Source organism: Nyctereutes procyonoides, unplaced genomic scaffold, assembly GCF_905146905.1.
Source record: "Nyctereutes procyonoides isolate TBG_1078 unplaced genomic scaffold, NYPRO_anot_genome, whole genome shotgun sequence".
Classification (NCBI taxonomy): domain Eukaryota; kingdom Metazoa; phylum Chordata; class Mammalia; order Carnivora; family Canidae; genus Nyctereutes; species Nyctereutes procyonoides.
In genome coordinates this window covers 18,133,164-18,154,682 of record NW_026575136.1, presented here as the reverse complement: position 1 = coordinate 18,154,682, position 21,519 = coordinate 18,133,164, and the positions used below count along the sequence as shown (strand labels likewise).

At 35.5% G+C, this 21,519-nt stretch overlaps 1 protein-coding gene across 1 annotated transcript in view; it reads right to left on the bottom strand.

Annotated features, from left to right (window-relative positions):
- LOC129495456 (netrin receptor DCC-like) overlaps window positions 1–21,519 on the bottom strand; it is a 735,527-nt gene that overhangs the window by 263,177 nt on the left and 450,831 nt on the right. The window contains exons 11-13 of the mRNA XM_055302992.1: window positions 17,869–18,017; window positions 16,038–16,176; window positions 9,630–9,679 (exon numbers count right to left, since the gene is read on the bottom strand). Coding sequence (XP_055158967.1) covers window positions 9,630–9,679; window positions 16,038–16,176; window positions 17,869–18,017 — 338 coding nt within the window. The remainder of the gene's footprint in view (window positions 1–9,629; window positions 9,680–16,037; window positions 16,177–17,868; window positions 18,018–21,519) is intronic.

Below are 21,519 nucleotides of genomic sequence, written 5' to 3'. Positions count from 1 at the left end.
CGGATCCCCCGCCTTCTTGCCTACACAAAGAATTGCAGTCTTAACAATGTTCCAGTCTCTTCTGCATCACTAATTTCCCCCTCTAGGCTGCACTATTTGCAAAAGTTGCAGAGTCTCCACCATTCATAAAGGAAACGGCAGTAAATAAGTAAAACAAGCAACAAAACCCTCCTCAAGCCTACCACCTCCTAAAGTCCCTGTCCAATTCTTTGATGCACTTTGGAAGAAAACTTCTCAAAAACATCTGTGGCCGTGCTCTACAATTCCCTTGCCTTCCTCTCCATTTTCATGCTCCCTCCCAAGCGGCTGCATTGCTGACATTATTTTACTATACTTTTCATCAGCACTGAAATAGTTTGCAGCGCCCCTACCTGTAACCCCCTCTGCCCCCTGCTTTTGTGACGTCATCCTTTGTCTTCTCCTACCTCTCTTGCTCCTTCTCATCTGGCCAATCTCTAAATGTGCAGTGTCTCCAGATTTCAGTCATTTGGTTTTCTAACTGTAATCTCTCCCTAGGTGTCATTGATACAACGGTGACTCTTTAATTTTTATCTCCTGTCATGACCTGTCATCAGAACTCTGGTCTCATATGCTAGAATGTCTACATGATTGACATTCTTAATTGTTTGTTCAGTAGTCATCTCAAATTCAAAATGTCCAAAAACAAAAATAAAAAAAAAAAGGTCCAAAAACTAATTGATTGGTCCCTCTAAACCAATTCTTCTGCACTCATCCTTCTCTCATTAACCAGCCCCACAGTGCACTCATTCGCTGTAGCAAAAATCTAGTCTCTATCCTTGATCCTTCTCTTTCCCCTGCCTTTTATATCCAATCCATTAGCCAATATTATTGGCTCTAAATGCAACACACATCATGATTTTCTCTCTCTCCATCTGCTAAAATGACTCCCAAGCCCCAGCTACAATCATCTCATACAGATCACTCAATTGTTTCCTAAATGGTCTCCCTGCTTCCACCCTTCCCCATCCCTAACAATTTTCTTCGCTGCAGCCAATGGGATCTTTTAAAAAGGGATCACTCACCTTTCAAACCTCTTCTCATCATCCACAGAATGAAATTCTAATTTTTACCATGCCCTGTAGAGCCCCTCGTGATCTGGCCCTGACCCAGTGATCTGTGATCCATGCATATGGCTATTATTTCAATCACACACAGACAATTCCCTTGTGAAGGCTTTTGAACTAGCTAGGGGCTTTCCTTGGAAGGCTATATCTTAAATGTGCAAAACAAAACAAAACAAAAACTGACCCTTTCTCACATTCTTGACTCAGCTCCAGTGTCACCTCCAAAAAATTGTCTTCTCTGATAATCTGATTTAAATTAGGTCCTTCTTTATCGTATTATTGTGTTTCATTTTCTTCACATGACTCATCATTCTCTTATGTTAATTGTTCATTCCTTTGTTTCCTTATCAGTCTACCTGCCTGTATTTGCATTGAAGTAAGCTCTAGGACAGAAGGAGATGCGACTGCCTGCATTGTAGCTTTTCCAGCAATAAGCTCAGCTCAAAGTTAGCATTCCATTAATCAGTTTAACAACTAATACATATCGTATAGGGTTATTAGAAGTAAATAAAATAGTGTTTTAATTGCTTAGCACAATGCCAGGTACAAAACACCTGCTGAAAAAGCTATTTACTGCCATTATTATTGTCAAAATTAGGTGTTCCTTAAAGACATATCAGGAATGCTAATTAAAATAACTCATGCTCATTCTTAAATAAACAGGTGAAGACTTTGTATACTCACAGTTATTTTCTAAGATAAGCAATATTTTAAAGCTAGACAAGTAAAGGAAGTTTTTTGTGTGTAGGTAAATGTTTCAACATCTTCTAAATTCAAATCACATAGTTAGCGACTGCTTTTACCTACTGGTAAGACTCAACCTATTCATGTCCTCTAACTAATCAACCATTCCAACTATAAGGGAACTTCCTTGAACTAAATTAAAATCAGAGACCTTATCACTGGACCTAGGTTCATTTAATTTAAGCCCATTATTAAACCTCCCACTTTTCAAAAATGTATGACTTGAGGGAAATCTCATTAAGCTTCATGAGAGGCTAAAGTGAGCTTTGCCTTCAGAGCCGACCAGAAATGGAGCCATTAGAAACGTGAGTGATGAAGTATAGATTGCAAGGTAATATTAAAGTGAAGCTAGAACACACAAGAGGGTGGTATCCTACAACCTATTTTAGTTTCTTTGTCCAAATCCTTTGTGCCAGGTATCCTAGATGGTAGTAATGAGAATAAATTTGGAAAGAACAAAATAGTATAACCCCAAAATACACAACAACAACAAAAATGATACATGTAAGTATTTGAAACATTCTAGAAAATATTTTTCTAATCCTGTTCACATTATAAAAAGTTCATATAGACATGAAGATTTAATCATGCCTCTAATTTATTCAAATCCTGTAAGAGAGGTCATAGGTGATTCTCAACCCCCTATTACACACATAGGTGTTTTGTAAGACTATTCTTAGATTCACTTCTAGTTTTTTCATAAATTTATTTTTCTTCTTTCTTTTTCTCCCTTAACTTATATTGTTATTTTAAATTAATTCAGGTACAAATGTACTTTCTGTGGAAATGAGTTAGCTCAGTTTATGAACTACTTTATTCTTGTTTGGAATATGATGTTTCCAAAGTAAGTAACTTGGGAAAAGTTTTAAGGGAAAAGTTTTAGTATAAAAGACAACTATAGAAAAAAATCATTTGGGATACCTGGGTGGCTCAGCGGTTGAGTGTCTCCCTTTTGCTGAGGTTGTGATCCTGGTCTCCTGGGATCGAGTCCCGCATGGGGCTTCCTGCGTGGAGCCTGCTTCTCCCTCTGCCTGTGTCTCTGCCTCTCCCTCTGTGTCTCTCATGAATAAATAAATAAAATCTTAAAAAAAATCATTTGACCAAAACAGAGTTAAAAAAATACTTTTCACAGCCCTTAGTGTCTCTAATAGGAGACTTATAGTTCTCACATTTCAAACCATGAAATATTGCTTAGGAAAGTACCATGAGTCAATATTCTCTAAACAGCTCTAAGCGGATGAGTGATAGTGTGATATGAAGATATGTTTTTGATTTACAGTGTATTCTTTTATTGAAATTATTTACAGAATGTATTTAAATTGGCATTCTTCATTTGTGTTATTTGAAAATTGGTTACCTATTTTTTTTACAATCCAAATATCCTTCCCATCATAGTTTATTCATTGACTGTGTTTTCACTATGGAAAAAAAAATAGAAACTGTTGACTTATTGGAACTTCAAAAAAAAAATCAAAGGATCCATTTATCTACTAGTTCAGAACTCTGGTCTAAATTGTAAAAGTTATGAAACTGATGCAAGTGACTAAAGTTATGTTTTCAGGGTTACTTCAGAATAACCCCATGCATATACTTCTGGTTCCCTATTATTAACTATGCAGTTGGTTTTGTCAGTAGATTTTTTTCAAATGAATTCATGAACATGGGATCTTGGAACAGAATTATTCTGAAAGCAGTATCAATAATGGGAAATGGGGTATTTCTTCCCAACCAGTTAAAGCATTGGCCTATATTCTTGACCACTATAATTCATTAGATCCTTCATTTCCCTGTGAAGATGTAAAACTTTAAGAATGTTCTTATTCTCTTAAGATAGAGTAAATAGACAATCACATTTTTTTCCCCATGAATCAGTCTCCTCACATTTTTTATAAAATAAGTCAGGAGGAAGAAAGCAGAATATTGGTTGCCAGAGCCTGGGGAAAGGGAAGAAAGGGGGTATTATTATTTAATGGGGGCAGAGTTTCAGTTTGAGGAGATAAAAAAGTGTTCTGAGGGTGGATGGTTGTAATGATTCAACAATATGCAACTAACTGTACACTGAAAAACTGTTAGAATGATAAATTTTACATTATATGTTTTACTACAATAAAAAGTACTGTTTTTTAAAAATGTAAGCAGGACAACAGATATATGAAGATGGGTTCTTTCCAAATTACAGACCAAATAGTTTTCTTCTTTTTTTTTTTTCTGAAGATTTTATTTATTTATTCATGAGGGACATGGAGAGAGGCAGAGACACAGGCAGAGGGAGATGCAGGCTCCCTGCAGGGAGCCCAACGTGGGACTCAAACCCAGGATCGAGATCACGCCCTGAGCCAAAGGCAGACACTCAACCACGGAGACACCCAGGTGTCCCCAAACACTTTTATTCTTGAAAGAGTTTTCACTAATTACATGTTGTCTGATTTTAATAACATAAAAGTTTATAGCCAGTCTATTCTACAAATTATAGCAAAAACAGAAAGACTAGACTGTAAGAACCATCAGGAAACATTGTCTGCCTTATAATTATGTTCCCACTCTCTCACCCTTCCCAAGACTGTTTCTGTCATGGCCCTCTGAACATTGTCTATACTCCAAGAACACTCAGGTAATGCATCAGTGAAGAGATCAATAACTAAAATAAATACAAGAGATCTATACCCATTTGAATTGCATTAACGAATAACTGGACCAGACATGATAATTAGGTAGAAATGCTCTGTATATTAAGATTGAGTAAAAACATCAGTACAAAGTCTGGAGTGTAAATATTATTGTAAATGCCAGTTTTTAATGTATCTTTGGATGGTATCAATCACCCAAGGTCTCCTGCATGTCCTCTTTCTCTACAATAAATGCATTTCAAGAACCAACTAAATTCATTGTAGGGAGGTCTCAGAGCTCCAGCTCCACGTAACTCAGTGGCCAAAGTGTATTTAATGAAGGATTTAGGATGATTGGAAGAAAAACAAACAAAATGTTTGTTTTCAAGAGTTCTCTGAGACCTACGTCTATGTGCAAGGCAGAGATCACCATTCACAGACTGAAGAAGAGGGTCTGTGTTTTTAGGCGGGATGTGGTATAAATTCCGGTGTCCTCTGGACAGCCAAGGGTAGACACTCCCCAGTAGGGGCAAAACAAAAACACCTAAAAAACAAAGACCAAAAGACCAGAGGATCTGCAAATTGATATTGTAACTCACACTGGCTCTTTGTTTTTCATTCCTCCACTCTCTCTCCTCTCCTCACTTTCACACTTTTGCTCACAATCCCTAACAAGTGTCTATCCCATTTGGGAGTCAAATGCAAATGACTCTCAGGTTCTGTTGATGAGAGAGCCCAAGCAATGAAGGAGACAGAGGCCTGAGTCCAACCTACTCCGTTATGCCACATGCCCTCCTGAGGTTACCCAATGATACAGTACTTAGATGACCTCTGCTTTGCTTTTATTTGTTTGTTTGCTCCTTTGTTTTCAAAAAAAAAAGAAGGGAAAGAAAGAAAAAGAGAAAATAAAGAAAAAAAGATGTTAAAATATCTGAGACCAAAAGGATCATTATGTTTCCTGGAGTTGGAAACTGCTGTTTTAAATCTCCCTTTGGGTAGTTTCTAGGTAAAGGGAATTGTATGATTACTAAACTAATTTTCAAGTTATTTAAGCATGCCAAAATGCTCACATGAGGGAGTGAGGCACTAATATAGAGGGAGACACCAGTCACTTTATCTACTGTTGCAATTAAGGCATCACACACACTATCAAACTGTGAGTGACCCAGTGGATATTAGCTTTTAGGAATGCAACAAAATTACATCCACATAGATGTATTTGGTGTTCAAGGGTAAGAATTTCAACACTAGAAAAGTGCAATGCTATAACTAGAGGAATCCACTATTCTACGTGGATTTTTAGATTTAAAAAATCTAAACCTATACAAGGACCCATGCCTGGTGATATACTCAATTTTATTTATTTAATTTTAAAATTTCATTCTTGGTAATCAGCCTATAGTGCTCAATCAATAAGCATCTGAACATGTAAATCGAATCTGGTATATTTGATTGATATATGTGTCTATTTTCTCTAATTCTGTAAAGATAAAATGATGAAGAAATGGTGTGACGAGTGAAAATACAGACGTAGATGTTTGGAGCCACAGAGATTTTAGAGATTATCTCTCCAACCCTTTCATTTTATCAATGAGAAAACAATGTCAACTTTGAGGACATTATTAAATTTGTTTTCAATAAAAGTGAATTTTCTTTCATATATCTTCCTAGTAAACCATGAGTTCCATGAAGGCAAAGACTGGGTCACTTAGGTATATGTAGTCATATAGTCGGTGTATATGCAGTGTGTACATAAGTATACATGCATGTGTATCTGTGTACACAGTATACAGTAGATATATTGTAAGTACACAGCAAATGTTGAGTGAATCAATGAAACGGATCTTGACTTTCCAAGGTCTCAAAGAGCTAGGAAAGGAGCCCAAGCATCTTGAATTGTAGCAGTCTCTAAATGTTCTTATTCCCAGAACTTTTATATCAGAACATAGGAAAATAGTCAAGTACCAGTAGAAGCTCTTCCCAGTCTATAATTTACGCTTTATAGTCTAGCCAACTAATTAGGTTGTAATATTTATTTCTTCAAATAATAATTGAATTTTAGAGTAAAAATCTTAAGAAAATTATCCCTATAAAGTTTTCCCAATAAAACAGTCACATTTTAAAGTCCATTCTGTAAACCATTATTTTCTCTTTTCTTACGAAGATGTTATTTCTTGTAAAGATATTTTAGTATGAGAAATAACCATACAATCATGACTCGTTATTACCTAAAATGAGTATCTATAGCTACATAAAGCCATTCCCTCAGAACAAAATTTGTGTTCACATAAGCCTGCAGAAAGGGAATCAAGTCTGTTCTATGATTATAGCTTTATAAAGGTAATTGCTGCATGAGGGTTTTAAGAACAATATAGTAACAGAATTCCTTTTCATTCTTTTATCTAAATGTTTAAGAACCATACTGTTTGCATAGCTTGGTACATGATTTCTCAGTCCAGTTGGCTTATTGGTAACCAGAACCTTAACAACCTATAAATGGTCATTTTATGCCTTATAGTGACTTCTCAATTCTATGTACAGAAATCCTAGCGATCTGTGTGCAAAAATATTAGCACAACCAAATTTTCTCATTGACTGTTAATAAAATGATGAAGTATGCTCAGCAATTGAAAATATTATACAGAATAAAAATTTTAAATGTAGCTCTGTTCCTTCTATATTAAATAAAAATTCCAAGTAAAATGAGAAACATAAATGTAATTCTTTTAGCTGAAAGATAATACTACTACTTATTCAACTAAACTATTCCCTTTTAAATAGGTTTTGTCTCTTAAAATGGTAATAGTTGGGGTAAATATTAATATATTTGAGAACTTTTGTATCAAACCTAAGAAGAAAATCATAATACAATCTTGTTTTTGTCTTTTCATCAATAGTGGGAATAAAAATAAATAAATAAATAAATAAATAAATAAATAGCAGTGTTTTGGCCATCCAGTTTCTTTCTCCTTGGTGAACAACCAAGAAGAATCCAAGAAGAATTCAAACTCATATTTTATAATTCCTTAAATGCTAGAAAATAAGATTAACAGAGAGAAAGGCAGGCAAATAAATGGTTTTCCGGGGCCTGGGCCTGCTATATTCATTCTAAAATGCTAATGAACAAGTTAGATTTTCTAGCAGTACAATGTTCCAGATATAACCACAGGAGGATAAAAAACAGGAGCTCTTATATTTGGTTGTTGCAAGCATTGCATATTATAGAAGATTACAGGCTGGGATATTTGTATACATATACAGAAATCAGTTGAAAATCCAATTTTGCAAAACAGGAATTCCCTTATCAGGGCAGTAAAAATCCATATTTAAATACAGTCAGCATCCAAGGTCATTCAATAATGCCTTATTCACATTTCAGAAGGAAACATTCATCTTTCCTGGAGTAGACTTTTAAAGAATATGACCACAGACACATATGCATGAAATAGTTTGTATCAGTATCTGAGTTCTCTGGAGGAATGATGTGAGGCAGGTGAAAAGACAAATAAAAAGAAGTCATTAAAACAAGAGAAATCATAGTATGTTTTCCAAACTTCATTCATTAACAACCTACAATAATTGTAAAAATCTACTTGACTGTGATTCAGCAGTCTCCTAATTTGAGTGGCACATATGCAAAACATTTAATGTTGTTGCCAATAATAATATAGTTTTTAGGGGATATTTACTTCTGGTTATTTTCCTTTAGCTCATTGTTTTCTCCTTAAATTTATTTATTTTACTTCTTCTAATTTTAAATTTTATTTTACAGTTCTTATCCAATATGGGGAATAAAAATGTAAGAGGCTAACAATTTTAGAGACTTTTCACTTGTCCCAAAAGACAAATTCATTTGACCGGGGCAAATCTGATCATAGTCATAACACAGGGCTTCATTGGAGATTTTTGCAAGGTCTGGCATGGAATTGTACATTGAGTGAATAGCTACTGACACAAAATTAGATCCTCTGTATGTGTTCTATTACTACTTCTTCATGGTAAGTCAATACAGAAAGCATTGACATTCATACTCCATGAATACAGAAACAGAGGGTTGCTGAAGTCAGAAACTTTTCCAAGACCACATACAGTTATTAAAAGAGAAAGCTAGAATAAAAACCAGAGTATGGCTTTCTTGAAGACTCATAAAATTTCCCTGCTGCGTCCCAGAGCTTAGACTGATCTGCCCTCACTGAGGCCCGGGAAGAGTGAGATCACTTCCCTGAGAGCACACAACCAAGTGGTCAAAGAGTCAAACCAAACCAATTCTTGTTTGCTTCACCATACAACATGGCTTTAGCTTATTTTCAACCCCAAGGAATACTTGAAATAAAGAGATGTTTATAGAAGACCGATTTCTGGCATTAGGCTCCTTATCTTCAGCTATACTCAGCCTCATTTAAATTCTTTTGAAAGTTACATCAATGTTCCAGGCCAGGAAGATATTAATCACCGGATAACACTGCTTCATAACCTTATTGGAGCCCAAAACAGCCTCTGATGCATATATTTATAAGTGAACGATAGGGATGGTGATGAAACAGGAAGCAGTCTGTATTCCACCTCTTTCAAGGTGACAGTTTTGTTTATTCCCTCAATCGACTGTTACTTCTAGCGCATTATATCCTATACTAGTAAATATAAAAAAATAGACGTCTTTGCTTCCTGGTGGAATAGCCTTTAATCACATTTATAAAACTGTGTGCTATTAGTAAACAAATTCTTCCTTTAATTAACTCAAGTGTGATTGAAGATGCAGAATCCATGCTGCTCACCCACTGACTGTGCTGTCCTGGAGCATCTCCTCACATGGAAACCACCGTGCACCCAAGGAGGTGAATGGATGGGCAAGTGAAAAGCACACATGTAGCGAATGAAATAGTAAACCTTTCTATGGTTTACCCTTGATTTTTTTTTAATTTAAGTTCGATTTGCCAACATATAGCATAACACGCAGTGCTCATCCCATCAAGTGCCCCCCTCAGTGCCCGTCACCCAGTCACCCCATCCTCCCACCCACCTCCCCTTCTGCAACCCTTTCTTTGTTTCCCAGAGTCCGGCGTCTCTCATGGTTTGTCTCCCTCTCTAATTTTTCCCACCCATTTTCCCTGCTTTCCCTCATAATCCCTTTCACTATTTCTTATATCCCACGTATGAGTGAAACCATAAGATGATTGTCCGTATGATGACTTACCCTTGAATTAACTACTTCCAGGGAGACGTTCTGAGGCGGGGCACTTGGCACTAAAAAGAACAAAACAAGGTGAGACGGTTACTGCCCAAGTCAGAAAAGACAAGCTACAAGCCCTCTGTGAAAAGAGAAAGCATGACTTTCACAGTTCATCATGGTAATTAGGGAGGCTGATCCAGGTGGTGCTTCAACATTTTTCCTGGAGAGATGAAAAAGAGCTGTCTCTGTTTATTTCTTCTCATTTTACCAAAATGAGAATCCGTGCAGATAGCCCCACCTCCAAACTGTTAGGCAAGAGAGCACCTGTCATGATAGCAATCACTGCCATTTAATTACAGCTTTCTGGTTACAACCTTCCCAGAGAAACCAATAAAAACACACAGGAGATTTCCTAGAGTGGTTTTAAAGGCCTAAGATATTGTGTATTTCAGGAGATGCAAACAGGTTATCAAATAGCATTCGTCGAATCAGTTCCATTAACAAAAAAGCAGTTTATTTTTCTTTGTGGATTTTTTAGGTTTATTTTTTTCTCTTGTCTGCATTTTGATTGTCACATTCCTTCATGGAAGAAGGAGGGACGTGCACAGCTTTCTTCATAATACTTGTAGTGAATATTTACCATACCAAAAAGTGAATATTCCATCACGTGAGTAATTCAAAAATAAACATTCACTAAATGGCTGGGATGTGTCGGACACTATCCAGGATGTCCTAGAGGAGTCATAAATAGAATAAAGCTTTCTGCCCCACAAAAGAAATGGAAGTAGTATTCAATAAACACTTACCACGTATTAATCTGTAAAATGAGTAGTCCCTATTGTGTTCATGACAAAATGATTTACCAGAAAAGAAATGCTCTCAGCATTTTCAAGAATTTATGGACCCTTCTCTGTCATGTTGCCCGTTCTTGAACTTGAACTTGGATAATATCTACACTTCTCTAGGGTACTTATATTTTCTCTAGGGTCCTTATATTTACCTTCATCTATATGAATTCACTTATGCCCTACTCTGAGTTTGCCTTCTGAAAAGTAATCACCATGAGGGCATGATACATGTCTGATTAATCTTCACAGCCCACAAACTGACATTCAATTAATAGTTACTGACTCGATTACATGTACAAATGAATACTTACTTAAATATTAGCTCCTGGGCCTTTCTGGACACCATAGGAATTATAATCACTTGCTTTATTTTCATTTTGAATTTCATATCTTAGTACTTGGTGAAAGTTGTGGTCAACACAGCTTGTGACAAAAACAAAAAAACTCTCACCAGAGGCTTGTTTTCATAAATTAGGTCAGCAAGAATTCTTTCAAAAAATATTTTATGATTTAAGAAATAGACTTTTTTATTCTATTTATTTTAGTTCATATTATATTTATTTTCAAATATAGAATATAATCCCCACAGGGTCCAGGATTCTTGTCCCTTTTGATGCTGAATCCTCAGTATCAAAGAGTGTCAGGCATGCGGGTCACGTGCAGCAAATATGTGTTGAATTAATTAGCTAATTGATTAATTAACAGAAAGATTATAAGACATAATAAAACCTTTTTCATTCTCAAGGTTTTAGTCATAACAAGCTTTATTTTTGCAGTTTTATATCTTAAAATTAATGTTTGCATACACATAGTATAATGCACAAATCTTATATGTGCTACTGGATAAAGTTATATGTGTGTGGTGTGTTCACATTTAAACACCCCCTAGATCAAGATATAAAATAGTTTCAGTATCCTGGAAAGTTCACTTGGGTCCCTTCCCAATCAATATCCTTCTAAGAGTAACCACTATTCTGATTTCTAACACCATCAATTAGTTTAGCTTGCTTTTGAGCTTACTAAAAATGCAATCAGTTATTTTTTTCAGCCTGGTTTCTCTTGCTCATTATTATTTCTTGGGATTCATTCTTTCTGGCTCATTTCGCAGTAGTTTCAGTGCTTTTGTTTGTTTTTTTATTGTTCCTACATATTCTAATACGTGACTATTATATTTTATATTTACTCCTATAGATGAATGTCACTGGATTATTTTCAATTTGGGGCTCTGAGAATAAATCTGCTATGAAAACTTTTGTACATGTCTTTTGATGAATAACTGCACTCATTTCCTTCATTATATACCTAGGAATGGAAATCCTGATAGCAGTAGAAACCCCTATGGGTTTATATATACATCCAGCTTTAGTAGACAAAATTTTCCAAGGTGGTCACACCAATTTACACTCTGATTAAGAATATAGCAAATTTCCAGAATTCCCATATCCTTACCAACCTTTGTTTTTCTTCTGAATCTTTTTCATTTTAGTCATTTGGTATCTATATCTATATCTATATCTATATCTATATCTATATCTATATCTATATCTATATCTAGTGTTTTTGTTTGCTTTTCCCCAAGGACTAATAATGAGGAACATCTTTTCACATGCTTGGTGGCATTTGGATGTCCTTTTTCATGGAGCCTTTAAAATATGTGTGTGTTTTTTTTTATTCTTAATAGATAAGTTTCCTTCAAAACTCATTTCTAAAACTTTGATTCTTTTATATATTATATTCCATTTTACATTACTATGATTAAAACATTAAGATCCTTTTTTAAAAAAGCTAAAATAGTCAGAAGGGCTCTTCTGCACTTGGCAATTTCTCTATATTCTCAACTCTTCTCAAATGTTACATTAATGAAACAGATTTCCTTGAACTACCTTCACAGGCCCATGGACATCCCAGTCCAGTTTTCAGGAAAGGGGGGGGAATGCAGAGGCTTTAATAAGACCAGCTCCACAGTTTATTTCTTTAAAAGTGGAAATAATAGAGTATGCTGGAAATAATAACAATGTGTGTGACTGGAAAAAATTAAACAGACTGACATCCTCACAATGAAGAAGAATTTAAGAGGATCTATATTCAAATTATTCTGTAAAGCACTGAAGATTAAAATAGGCACCGACTGAAAAAATGCCAAGTGCTCCATCGTATAACTTCACAAACTTCTAGCACATTGACTATTCTTGCTTTACATAATCAGGAAATAAAGTAGAGAGTTTTTTTTTTCTGTAGCATTTTTAGTTATCAATCTCCACTCCTTGCCTCTCACTATCAATTCCCCTATTATTGAGATATAGTAGATAGGGTTAATTGCTTGGTGGAAGTAAATGGAATCCACATTAGTTTGAGCTTTTCTTTATTTGATTTCCCAAGATATTTTGTTGTCTCATGAGGAAAAGAAGACCATAGTTCATTGTTTTCTCTTTAAAATGTCAAGCAATTTATCATTTACAACAGGTTCCTTAAAGCCAATCTGTGGGATTTGGTCTAGAAACTCCCCTCAATATGGTGCCACATGGTGGTTTGATATGATGATACATTCTGTAGAGTACATAAAGTCCCCACATTTGTAACTGAATGTCCATATAGACAGACACTTGAATTTCTCTCTTTACCAAATGTGTGCTGTCTTGAACATGATTTATTTATGGATTGAAATAACTGATATATGATTACGAGCTTTGTACTTCAAGCAATTCATATGAGAAATTCATTACAAAATAAGAGAGACTCAAGATTTTTTCACATTAAATCTTGCTCCTTTTCTTACTAGCTTATGTGACCTGGCTCTGCTGCTTACCTTTGACTTCTTTCTAATATTAGTTTTGTCATCTGTAAAGTAGGGGAAAAAATTATAGTATCATGAGGATTAAAGGTTAATAAAGCAAAGTGATTAGAGCAAGGCCTTGCACTAATAAGTACTCAATAAATACCAGTGACAACCGTAAGAAGCACAATCTTTTTTTTTTTTTTTTTTTTTTTTTAGAAGCACATTCTTAAGCACATTCTTAAAGCTAAGTTTGCCTATGAAATTGGTTCCCTCCCCTTTTGGGCACAGAGCAAGCCTGCATGGGAATTCATAAATATTAATTGACTCATAAAATATTTTAATGAGCTACAGTTGTCAACTAGTTAAAGAGACAGTGTTTGGGAACAAATTGGCAAAACTAGTCATCCACACTAAATATCCACACTAAATATCAGGCTGCCTAGATCTGATATTCTACAATCCCAAATGGTTTAAAGAAGTGGATCGTTATAAAGAAATGACACAATAAGTGGAGGAATCTGAATGAAAAACAATTTTTCTTCCCAGAAATACAATTAAAAAGCAGGCTAAATTAGAGATGACAGCTTATCAGGATAAAAATCTTCACAAGCATTTTAGCATAACAGGAGTACCATTGGGATAATTGATTCAGGAAAAAAAAAAGAATATTACTTGCATTTTTATTTTGCTTTTATTCCATTTTTTATGGTCCCAATATAAATTTTTATGGTAAGGGTTCCTCTGACCTGATAAGAAACACAATGTTCTCTCTAACACAGATGTAGACACAGTCATCTATTAAATTAGCCACATAAACGGGAAGTCCGAAAGATAAATCTACACATACAAAAAATTGTATTGTTTGGCTGAACTGTCTGATTAATTCAGCAAGTATTTACTGAGATGATGAGTAGAGAGATGAATATAACAGCATCCCTCACCTTAAGAACATATAGTACAAGGAGAAAAAGTGACATGTGCATTGTTATAGATGACATTTATTGAACACCTAAATGTATGACATGTTCATATTTTAGGTGCTCACATGGATTAGCCCATTTAATTTCCACAACATCTCCCTTTTATAACACCCAGAAAGTCAAGAAGACAGCTTCACGACTGCGGGTTGGGAAGTAGGAGGCTATGAAATGTGATGAAATACATCTCTGTATGATGTGTGCCCTCCGCATGGACAGCTTCGATAGAGAGAAGACATCAGATAGAGAGGAAGAAGGGGACTGACTGGATAACAAGAGATAGAAAGCCAAGAGTGTAGGGGTTTTCATTGGAAATCAAAAAAGATGAATTGATTGTGAAGAGGAATGGGGAGCAGGTCCAGAAGCCCACTCCAAGGGGACCACTCAGTTCTTGCTTTCTCCCGCCAAATACATCAATAAAGACAAGTTGGCATCCTTTGCGTGGTGATGCTTGTAGAGTTAGGGTCATGAAATCCTTTTATTTAGTGACAGGCATTTTCTAAGTCCTAACTGTTGCAACACTTAGAGATAATAATTCCTGGACTAAAGAGTAATAATCTCTCTCTCTCACTTATGACATTTAAAACCAAAGTGGAGAATAAGGCCACAGTATTACAGTACAGAGTGTGAATGAAATCTACATAAATTATGTAAAATATTCATTTTCACTTGTTTTCCTTTTATTTTTATAATTATAAGTTGTGAAGTAATTTATTCTGCCAATAAATATTCTATTCTGTCTTCAATAACAGAATCAGATGGATGGGCATTAAAAATGATACTGAAGTGGTGTCACATATAAAATATATTTTTAAGTTGAAATTGCAAATGAGCATCCTTCCTGTGTCTTTGCAGCCCTGTCCTTAATAACATGCATGACCTTCCTTGGTCCACTGATACTGTGTGAAATATCCACCCAGATACTTTTCCAGATTAAACCATGATGGATTGGTTAAGGAATCACAAGTTAAGGTCTTTTTTTTTTATTTCTTTGAAATTCAGAAGATCAATAATTTATAGAATTATATACAGCAGCATGCAAACCATTGCTGAAAAGAGATAGCTTGTTGCCTTTTTAATATTCATGGAGGTCATCTCTGCATTTCTACACCTGCCTGAATTTCACTGGCCCCATAGCATATATACCGCTGTCCTTTATTTTGACTGGTCATTAAATTTCCCAACATTTTCTTATTCTTTTCTTAGATCTCTAGTTTCCTCTGCTACTGCTTTGCCAAATCCATCTTTTTCATTAAGAGTTCTTCTTCTCTTTTATGATATTTCAGAAAATATGTCTAATATTTCACCTGTTAGGCGAGGTACAAGTAAAATTATGCATTATCCTGCTTAGTTTTAATATCTTCAATACTGGATTATTTGGCCTAAATCCTTACAAAATGTTTTCAATTTAAGTGGCATAGGTAGGAGGGCTGTCCGTCGCTTACATTTTTCATCATCCATCCCCTTTAGAATGAGAACTAAAAAGGGACAGAGTGATGTACATTAGTCCATACACATGCATAAATCAGTTTGTGTTTACAGACATAAAGAGACCCCTCCTCACCCCAAAAATTTTAGCCCTTAGGCAGGACCCACACTTTTGAAGATTACCTATTAGGAATTCTGACACAGGGTATAGAATATACCTTTTTGAAAACTGAAATTTAACCATAATAGATAGCTTGAGTGAACTAGTCAAAATTTTAATTTATGCTAATATATGCCATAAAGTTTCAATTAGAAAACCTTAAGGATGCAATCTATAGCATACATGCAACATTATGTCATTACTGCCAAATACGTGAGTCAAGTTTCACTGTCTATGACTTACCGTCAGAAAGTGTAACCACCGTTATGTCATCAGTAGATACTCCTGGCCCATAGCGATTATAAGCTAAGAATCGAAGAGTATATTCCGTGAATTTTTTCAGGCCTTCCAGCTTATAAGATAGTCCATCAACCTCTATATTCTGGAGACATAAAATGCCAAACTGTTATTCAGGAGGCACATTAAAGCAGAAATGGCAGCCATTCTGTGCAATCACAGAATTGGATATTAGACTCTTACTCACAAAACTACACTCTAGCCTTCTAATGAGTTGTTGTAAAACCTAACTTGTGACACACACTCCCCCACTAAATCCCAAACCATTCTGTAGACTTCTAGTTAAAATAGCACCAGGCTATTTTTACAGTCATTAAGCTCCAATGTGTTTAATGCCAGCCAATACATCGAATGGCATGAGGTGTTCCACCCACACCAAAACTCTGACAGGCACAAGGCAGCCTGTGAATCCATGGGAAGAGATACTATACTTGCTCCTCTACCCGAAATGGAATAATTCACTACAAAACAGTAGATTTCTTCCCTCACTTGCTGAAATATACCCCCGGTTCTTGAAACTGACAGATACTTTGCCACAATCTTTCTCTCCTACAGTGCTGTGAGGTGGGTTGGAACCGTTTTCAGCACTTCACAGCTGCAGAAATGAGGTACTGGAGGTGAAGGTCATTGAGAAATCAGAGCCAATTTGTTCTAGAAGACCTATTATTTTACTCTCCACAATGATGCTCACACTCATATTTGTCTCAGGTAACATCATTTCTGAATTTATTTAAGTGGGTAGGTGAAATGCATTATTGGAGAAGCCAAAAATGTGTTGCAAAGAAGAATGAAAGCAAGAGCTAAATAGCATGAAGACAGCAAATCAACAACAACAACAACAACAACAACAACAACAAAACCCGGGATGAATGATTATATAAGAGATCTTAGTAATTCCTCTTGTGCAACATAACTTAGGGCTCAAACAATTTCTGAAAAGGATTTTTGCAAAACATTTTTTTAAAGTAAAATCTCTATCATGCAGTTTGTGTGGACGCATGAAGACCACAGTATGCTTGGCAGGCTTCATAAGACATTCTAAGAACTCTACTATCCCAAGGTGGGCTCTTGGTTTTTCTTACTTAGCTATGCACTGTCTATATATCTTTTTCCACATGAGATTGAGAATCTGGAAGTAAACTTCTCAATAGTCAGATACATGTCACAAAACAGAATTTCTGAGTCTCATATGTCTCCCCTTCAATACTTATTTATCTGAAAATCTAATTGTCCTATTTTTAGGGGTCTGTGCAAAACACAAAATGTAAGAAGGAAGCAAGTAGCCTTCTGGAGAGAGGTTTCCTGAAAAACAATGAAAAATGACTACAGGTGACTACAACCTGATGGTGAGGAGAAGACAGAAATAACTCAGATATATAAGAACAAAAAAAGTAACGTGACTGAAAAGATCAATCATTCTTAAGATAAGGACTCAAAATGTTTTCTAGGACCAGATGAGTTCATGTAAATGTGGCTACACCTGCCCGGGGCCACTATCTACTTAGACCACAAAAATAAATAAATAAATAAATAAATAAATAAATAAATAAATAAATCCTATTTTATAGTGACTTCACCTCATTGCCCATTTGCTTCTCTTACAATCAGAATTCAATTAAATTGTTTATAGCTTCTAATAACCAGTACTTTAAAACTAATTAGCTATCCAAATAAGATGCTGGACTGGACTGTACCAAAAGTCTGTAGATCTTCTCCTATGGCTCTGGTCCTAGAACTATCCAATAGGTGGCAGCATTGGGTCCATTCCCTTGCCTACCTGTTCCTTTCCCGTGGACACCTCAGTGCAGAATAATCTGTACCCTTGGACTGGACCGTTTGCATAGGCAGGGGGTTCCCAGGTAATAAGAATTGAGGTAGGTGAGGTAGATACGGCGTGCAGGTTTTCTACTGGCCCTGGAACTTGTACTGTGTACAAAAGAAATTGATTAGTCTCAGAGGGTTCTATTTTGCAAAATAAGCAAAATACATCTTTTACAGCTTAAGGATATTATAGCCCTATGTACTATTTTTAGAACAAAATGGGATAAGAAATAAAACGTAAATATAAGGTAATGAATTTTAGAATCATTTCATTATGAAATTCAGGAGAGGACAAATTAATCTTAAGTTACCCGTTTCATTTTACAGTGGAGGAAACTGGTCAGGGAATGTAAATGACTTGGAAAATGACAGAAAAAGAGGAGAATTCTTAGTCCAAATTTTTAGTATGGAAAGCTTTCCACTATGCCAGTATGCCTTTGTGTATGACCAATAACCACAGAAGGAAAAAGAGAAAATACAATTAGAATTCTTGTACATCGTGATTCTACTTATATTTTAAATAAACAGCAAGGCTATGGATAACTTACAACATCTTTATTTATGTCAGCATTTTTAAATCTTGACCAATTCTGTGTCCTTTAAATTAATTTTGGCATTTAATTTTCAATTTCACTTTCTAGTATTCCATTTTCTCTCATAACTGCTACTTTACTTAATCAAGAATAAGTATTGTGTTTATTAAAGAAATTATATAGCACCGGATCACAATTGCTTAACCAAAACACTTGTGTCCAGATAAATTTTGAGACATAGAAATTTTCAGATTTTAGGAAGATAATGTGGTACATGTGCAGTGTTATATTTAACACCTCAAGTGGGGTCTGTATATCAAATCACATATTTGAGAAAAATACATGATATTCACATCAAACAGAATTATTAAAGACTATACACAGCATAAAACATATGATCAGATCAGGCTTGCATATGACGTAAGTTAAGAAACTCCTTCAAATTCCAGACTTGCAATTTTTTAACTTGTGCAAAACTTTTTATTTATAGACCTGAATATATGGTATGTAAATTGTAAATCCAGTACCCATGCTAGTAATCATAATCTCAATTAAAAGAGTTTCATCATTGCCAGTATAATAATTTTAACTTAAACACACTGTACATTTGCCCCAGCGTAGGGGAGAAATATTACCTAGGTTTGAACAGATGCACATTTTAGGCCTCTAGTAGAATTTTGTGAGTTTGAATGTTCCACGGAAAACAATCTGAAAACCTGGCTGACAGAGTTTAGATCAGTGCAGTGCCTGTGTCCCAGGATCATTTTCTAGGATTCATTGCATGGCATCCAGCCTCCTTAAGGCACCACTGCTCACACATTTATTTGGGGAAAAATTTATATTTTATATACATTTTCTGATATTATATATAAATATATATAATAATATATATGTACATGTTTCTGATATATACTTCATTTGGGTCACCTTCACAGATTTTCCCGCCAGTCCCCAAATCTTGAGCATACCTATTATTAACATCTGCATTATTTCACCTTAACAAATAATTGCTAACAATTTCTTAAAAGCTTACTTGAAAATCATTTTAAACCTACAGAAAATTTTAAGAATGAAAATAGTACATAGAATACCCATGTTCCCTTTACCTAGATATACATATATTACCTATCTTTTTCCATACATGCATAAATACTGCATTTATTGTATTTATTATATAGAGATAGAGAATCTATCTATTTAGATTAAGTTACACATACTATGTCTTTCTACCCCCAAATACTTCAGTGCGTATTTCCTACACATTAGTGTATACGTGAATAGTAACTTCGGTGCAATTTCATTCTAACACAATACTTTTACCTAATCTTCATCTGCATTCCAATTGTGTCACCTGACCCAAAAATGTACTTTATGTAGCATTTCCCTCTCCAGTTCAGGATTCGGTCTAGGGTCAAGTTAGCATTTCACTGTCATTATCTCTTTAGTTGGCTTTGGGCTGGAACAGTTCCAAAGCCCATCTTTATCTTTTAGGTGATTTATACTTTTGAAGATTATAGTCTCTTTTTTTAATTAATAAAATATTACTTATTTGGGGTTTGCTTTTGTTTCTTCATGTTGGATTTTGATTATGCATTCTAGACTGAAATGAAATAAGAGTGATGTCGGTCTCCTCAGGGCATCATGTCCAGAGGCATAAGCCTTCTCTCCCTCCCCAGCCTGTTATGTTAGTTCTGAATACTTGGTCGAGGCGCTGCCAGATTTCTCCACCATAGAGTTAACTGGTCCCCCTGTACCCTCCCCACAATACCCCAACCTCTGCTCCACTGCTCATAAGCAATAAGCAATTTGTGGGGAGATATTATGTCAGGATAATATAAATATTATTTATCAAAGTCTCTTAGAATTAATACCTATTAATTATTATAAATCAATTTTTAGCATGGTGGTCACAAAATATTTTTTAAACACTTCCTCCACATTGTTTGGTACTTAACATTCTATTATAAGTAAGAACCCACATTTCTTTTAAAAAATATTTTATTTATTTATTTATTTATTTATTTATTTATTTGAGAGAGAGAGAGAGCTTGAGGGAGATCAAGAGAGACAATGAGCTTGGGGAAAGGAAGATGGGCAGGGAGGAGCAGGAGATCCAATGCAGGGCTTGATTCCAAGACCCTGGGATCATGACCTGAGCAGAAGGCAGATGCTTCACTGACTGACCCACCTAGGCACCCCTACATTTCTTTTAAGATCTTATTTATTTATTTATTTATTTATTTATTTATTTATTTATTTGAGAGGGAGAGGGGAGCAGAGGGAGAGTGACGAGTGGACTCCCCAATGAGCACAGAGCTCCATGCAGCACTTGATCTCAGGACCCAGACTGGATCATGACCTGGGCTGAAATAAAAAGTTAGATGCTTAACCTACTGAGCCACCCAGATGCCCCAAGAACCCATATAGGTGGTACAGGCACATGGATTTCTATTTTTTTTTATGGTTTATCATTCACAATTGACCTTAATCTTTTGGTGTTCAAATTGTCCAGCTCAAATTTGGCCAGTGAAGTCCTCTTTAAGATGGTTCCTCTATCCTTGCAACAAGCTCCACCACTTGTTGGAGAACTTCTTATTTTCCTAGCATACTATATTCAAGGCTCACCTTTACCTGCCTCAGTTATGGAAACAAACATTTCTCCAGAGATGTCTCATCCCTTTTAGTGGGGAATGGTATTCAAGACAAAGATCTGGGTTTTAGCTGTGTTCATTGCTACTTGGGTGTCTTGCCTCTAGATCGTATTAGTGAATGAAAAACAGGAGCGTGTATACACTTGTACATACAGAAATGCATTCATGCATACATATACTGAAATGCACAGGTACCCATGTACAATTTTCATGACTCTACAGAGTCACCTCCCATTGCAATCCATCTCTATAGGGTTTGTTCCTGTGTTCCCCATTCCTTTTATGTCCTTCCTTCCATAGAGAGAACTCTGGCTCTCAAAAAGTTATATTCTGATAGACAATGAGAGTGCCCTCACCTTGGTACTCTTCCAGGAAGGGGTAATTTTTCTATGGAAAATCCCTTATTCCACAAAGGGGACTTCA